This window comes from Hyla sarda, chromosome 5 (assembly GCF_029499605.1).
Source record: "Hyla sarda isolate aHylSar1 chromosome 5, aHylSar1.hap1, whole genome shotgun sequence".
NCBI lineage: Eukaryota > Metazoa > Chordata > Amphibia > Anura > Hylidae > Hyla > Hyla sarda.
In genome coordinates, this window is record NC_079193.1 from 144,596,265 (window position 1) to 144,602,264 (window position 6,000).

A 6,000-nucleotide genomic window follows, 5' to 3' on the forward strand; every position below is an offset into this window, starting at 1 on the left:
TTGGGAATCACTGGCGTAGAATACCCCTATGTCCACCCCTATGCAATCCCTAATTTAGGCCTCAAATGCGCATGGCGCTCTCACTTTGGAGCCCTGTCGTATTTCAAGGCAACAGTTTAGGGTCACATATGGGGTATCGCCGTACTCGGGAGAAATTGTGTTACAAATTATGGGGGGTATTTTCTGCTATTACCCTTTTTAAAAATCTAAAATTTTTGGGAAACCAACATTTTAGGTAAAAATTTTTTTTTTTTTTTTTACATATGCAAAAGTTGTGAATCACCTGTGGGGTATTAAGGTTCACATTACCCCTTGTTACGTTCCCCGAGGGGTCTAGTTTCCAAAATGATATGCCATGTGTTTTTTTTTTGCTGTCCTGGCACCATAGGGGCTTCCTAAATGCGGCATGCCCCCAGAGCAAAATTTGCTTTCAAAAAGCCAAATGTGACTCCTTCTCTTCTGAGACCTGTAGTGCGCCAGCAGAGCACTTCTCACCCCCATATGGGGTGTTTTCTGAAGCGGGAGAAATTGGGCTTCAAATTTTGGGGGGTATTTTCTGCTATTACCCTTTTTAAAAATGTAAAAATTTTGGGAAACCAAGCATTTTAGGTAAGAATTTTTTTTTTTTTTTAACAGATGCAAAAGTCGTGAAACACCTGTAGGGTATTAAGGTTCACTTTACCCCTTTTTACGTTCCCCGAGGGGTCTGGTTTCCAAAATGGTATGCCATGTGGGGTTTTTTTGCGGTTCTGGCACCATAGGGGCTTCCTAAATGCGGCATGCCCCCAGAGCAAAATTTGCTTTCAAAAAGCCAAATGTGACTCCTTCTCTTCTGAGACCTGTAGTGCGCCAGCAGAGCACTTTTCACCCCCATATGGGGTGTTTTCTGAATCGGGAGAAATTGGGCTTCAAATTTTGGGGGGTATTTTCTGCTATTATCCTTTTTAAAAATGTAACATTTTTGGGAAACCAAGCATTTTAGGTAAAACATTTTTTTTTATTTTTTACATATGCAAAAGTCGTGAATCACCTGTGGGGTATTAAGGTTCACTTTACCCCTTGTTATGTTCCCCGAGGGGTCTAGTTTCCAAAATGGTATGCCATGTGTTTTTTTTTTGCTGTCCTGGCACCATAGGGGCTTCCTAAAGGTGACATGCCCCCCAAAAACCATTTGTCGCTCCTTCCCTTCTGAGCCCTCTACTGTGCCCGCTGAACAATTAACATAGACATATGAGGTATGTGCTTACTCGAGAGAAATTGGGCTACAAATACAAGTAAAAATTTTCTCCTTTTTACCCCTTGCAAAAATTCAAAAATTGGGTTTACAAGAACATGCGAGTGTAAAAAATGAAGATTGTGAATTTTCTCCTTCACTTTTCTGCTATTCCTGTGAAACACCTAAAGGGTTAATACACTTATTGAATGTCATTTTGAATACTTTGGGGGGTGTAGTTTTTATAATGGGGTCATTTATGGGGTATTTCTAATATGAAGACCCTTCAAATCCACTTCAAACCTGAACTGGTCCATGAAAAATAGGGAGTTTGAAAATTTTGTGAAAAATTTCCAAATTGCTGCTGAACTTTGAAGCCCTCTGGTGTCTTCCAAAAGTAAAAACTCATAAATTTTATGATGCAAACATAAAGTAGACATATTGTATATGTGAACCCAAAAATGTTTTATTTTGAATATCCATTTTCCTTACAATCAGAGAGCTTCAAAGTTAGAAAAATGCAAAATTTTCATTTTTTTCATCAAATTTTGGGATTTTTCACCAAGAAAGGATGCAAGTTACCACAAAATTTTACCACTAAGTTAAAGTAGAATATGTCACGAAAAAACAATCTCGGAATCAGAATGATAACTAAAAGCATTCCAGAGTTATTAATGTTTAAAGTGACAGTGGTCAGAATTGCAAAAAACGCTCTGGTCCTTAAGGTGTAAAATGGCCTGGTCCTTAAGGGGTTAAGATATAAGAACACACACTATACAGGGCATTATACAATAGAGGATATTTCTAACACAACAATCTACTACAGAAATGTTAGGATATGTTATTGTTTTTAAAGCTCTATTAATTTTCAGGGCACTATACATATGAAATATATAACATACAAACAACCAAATACAATAAACATGTACAACAACTTTCTGGGACACTTCCTGGTGTAGGAGGATTTGTTCCAAACTTATTAAGAGGATTGCAAATTTGACACATCTGATGCCAGAGGACTTTTAGTGAAGGACAGAGTGTGAAATTCTCCAAATCAAGGAAGATTTATTAAAAACTGTGGAGAGGAAAAGTTGACCAGTTGTCTATGGCAGCCAATCAGATTGCTTCATTCCAGTTGGGCAACTAAATCACTTTTCTTGCACACTGACTTTGATACATCTCCCCATATAATGCTTTTTTGTTTATTTGTGTGTGCTTGTAAACTGTAAGGATGGGTTCAAACGTCAGAATTTCCAGCCGGACAAAACTCGACCAACTGAATCGGTCAGCACTAGGACCGGACGGACATTGTCATAAGACGGCAATGTCTGCGACGCGGATTCCGCTAGAACATTGAGCAAGTTGAATGTTCTGACTGAATTTTTAGATTTAGTAATTTTCAGACAGAAATTCCTCCCAGAAAATTCTGCAATGTGAATGGGTGAAAGTAAAACCTATTCATTAGCATTTTACCCCAGGAAGTGGAATTTCAAACCAAAATTCAGAAGTGGAATACTTGTCAGAAATTTCAAAGTGTGAACCCGGCCTTACTGCATTTGTTGATGCACTTTTTGCTGCAGCAACTCAAGCCAAAGCTTTGAGTTGCTTCAAAAGGAATAGGAAATATAAAGAAAGCACCCCTAGGCAAAAACTCATTTTGCAACCCACTTGACTCCGACCATTGGTCTGCCATTTGACATGCCCCACCTTTCTACTGTGGTGACACATTGTAACAAGCCCCCTCCTCATGTATTTAGCTTACTACTGGGGTGGCACACTGAAACAAACCTCCTCCTCTGCTGCTGGCTAAGCGAGTGGTTCGGATGCTGGTTGTCTAACTTTCTTGTGGCAGGCAGAGCGGTGCCCCCATCAAGAGGGCCCTCTAGATGGCTGCCTATTTTGCCTAAAAGCAGTGGCGACCCTGGTGACATTACCCCCCCCCCTCCCCCCTCAATGAAAAACAAAACACTGGAATAGATTTATCATTGTTCTCTAAAACCACAACACACCACGACAGGGTGTTATTTTTTTTTTTTTTTTTTTTACATGTTTAGCTTTTAGTTTTAGCTTTTGGTTTACATTTTTTCGTCCCTGTACTTGAACATGCAATCCAGCTGCCATGACAATCTGTCAGCAACCCACAATTGTGTTTAAGGGTTCCTGTTTAATACATAACAGAACCATACATGTTGAACTACTGAGGGTCAAATTGCCAGTGAGGGTCAACTGTATTATACAGATGATGCTGCCACAAATTAAGCAGGTTTCATATCACCCCACCATATATCCAATGTACATGTATGTGGGAATGCAAGAAGGGGTTAAACTAAAAGAGTTTACTTGTGTAAGCTTTCAGAAGTCTGTATAGATTTTTAGTGTACAATAAAATTGTTCTTTCTTTGGCATTAAAGTTTTCCTCTGTATGTAAGGCTGTTGTTATCCAAGCTATAGGAGAAAATGTCCCTACATCCCTACAATATGTCAGAGACTGAATGCAGGGCAGATACAGTATGCAGCACTACTACGATACTTCCTATTTCTTCTACAAAGCAATCATCACAGTAGCACGCCATACATGAAGCCACATAAGCTTGTCTGCACCTGCTGTTCTGTATAAAACAGCATTGCGTTAAAATGAAGCCCCTTAACAGACACCATAACAATTGTGTTTGCACTTATTCGAGGATAACATTAGTAATTTGTATGCTGATCACTCTGTTAAGACATGTGGATCCAAATACAAAATTATCTGGAGCTTAACAATGAGGAGCGAGGAGTCCCTGCACTGTACTTGTGCAGCAGTCCTCATCTGTCTGCTAACAAAATGGATCTTATTCAGGAAAAACTGCTTATTTTGTCATTATTGAATTTTTATTGAATATATTATACCGTATTTCTTGTTATAGACACATTATGGAACAAAGAAAAACTGTCTTACTTAAGCCATTTAAAAAAAAATGTGTATCCCTTTGTTTTTCATAGGGATCGAAGTTCAGGAAACTTCCCTGGCACCCTCAGAGATAAAACTGAAGGCGTAGAAATGCAGGTGGTATCCAGGCCAGAATGCATCTGAAATATGAACTATTGATAATGAGTGTCAGTACAGTATGCTTTTATACCAGCGCATAAAACAACATGTAAAATTGTATGATGGATCAGATACAATTATATAATAAAATGTTCTTCTGTGAAAAGACTTTTACTTACTGAAATCCTTTTTAAAATGTTATTATTCCTGTGATGTTTTAGTCAATTGATCATGATCTCTTCGGAACAAATGATTTTGTCCTATTTGTATATAATTTACATACAGGATAATGGATACAAACAGGATAATGGATACAAGTATACCCATGCATTTCACCACAGCATATGGGGGAGGGGGAGGGGGGGGGATATCCTTAGCACAGATCTTTGTGCATTGTGAAACCTGCAGCGTAAGTGTATTGTTTTCCCAGTTGCTGTGCAAAATGTATAATGTTGCTCATGCCACTTCATAAAGTTGCGCAAATTACACAAAGTCGCTTGAGTGCAAAAAAGGGTGAAAAGCTCAAATACATTCCTATGCTGGTTACTGGATTTCATTTGGCACAAAATTGGTACAAAGTAAATTTGTGTGCAAGAGCTAAATTCTGCACACCCCCAGTGCATCCGCTAAGCACGTCCCCTGTAAACACAACAAGAAAAATCCAGCACAGATAACATAAAAATAGCATAGAATGAGATAAATTTAGGCACAAGTTAGTGTGCAAAACAAAAAACACACCACGCACGCAATTTTGCAGGTGCTCGTCAATTGGTAAATGCTTTCCATAATGTTTGTTTTTTATGACTTTTACTTAAAATGTTCCTGTCATACAAAACATTTGACATATAACAGGGACATGTCAAAAGTTTTAATTGGTTGAGGACAGAGGGGGAGATTTATTAAAATCTGTGCAGAGGAAGAGAGTGGTGCAGTTGCCCATAGCAATCAGATTGCTTCTTCATTTTCAGAGGCCTTTTTAAAAATGAAAGTAGAGATCTGATTGGTCGATATGGGCAACTGCACCACTCTTCCTCTACACAAGTTTTGATGAAACTTTCCCTAAGTATTCAGACCCTTACTGGTCTCTAGATATACTGTAGCCATGTAAAGTGAGTGGATGACTGCAATCGCAAGACGAGTCCAGAGACTTGTAATGGAGTCGTCTCCTGCAACTGGATGGAGATCGCCGAGGGCTGTTTAAACCCTTAAAGGGGTACTCCGGTGAAAACCTTTTTTCTTTTAAATCAACTGGTGGCAGAAAGTTAAACATATTTGTAAATTACTTCTATTAAAAAATCTTAATCCTTCCTGTACTTATTAGCTGCTGAACGCAAGTCCCCAGCACTGCAAGGCAGCAGTGCTAACCACTGAGCCACCCTGCTGCCCTTAGCATACATCTGCTATGCATCTGCTATGCATGGTTGCTAAAATGGACAGAGATGTCAGCAGAGAGCACGGTGTTCGTGATGTCATCAGTGTTCCAAAAAGAAAGGAATTTCCTCTGTAGCATTCAGCAGCTAATAAGTACTGGAAGGATTAAGATTTTTTAATAGAAGTAATTTACAAATATGTTTAACTTTCTGCCACCAGTTGATTTAAAAGAAAAAAGGTTTTCACCGGAGTACCCCTTTCAATTTTGCACCTACAGACTCATATGAGGGCTTATTTTTTGTGCCATCAATTGTACTTTGTAATGACATCAATCATTTCACCACTAAATTTATGGCGAACCCATAAAAAAAATATTTGTGGGGCAAAA

The 6,000-nt window shown here is 38.7% G+C and overlaps 1 protein-coding gene across 2 annotated transcripts in view; it reads left to right on the top strand.

The window, feature by feature from the left end:
- The window catches only part of NPSR1 (neuropeptide S receptor 1), a 199,996-nt gene extending 195,402 nt beyond the window's left edge, over positions 1-4,594 (top strand). The window contains exon 8 of one of the 2 annotated variants that reach the window (XM_056520441.1): positions 4,196-4,594. In XM_056520441.1, coding sequence (XP_056376416.1) covers positions 4,196-4,286 — 91 coding nt within the window. In that variant the 3' untranslated portion in view covers positions 4,287-4,594. The remainder of the gene's footprint in view (positions 1-4,195) is intronic. The other variant, XM_056520440.1, reaches the window with a different exon arrangement.
- Positions 4,595-6,000: the final 1,406 nt, after the last annotated feature.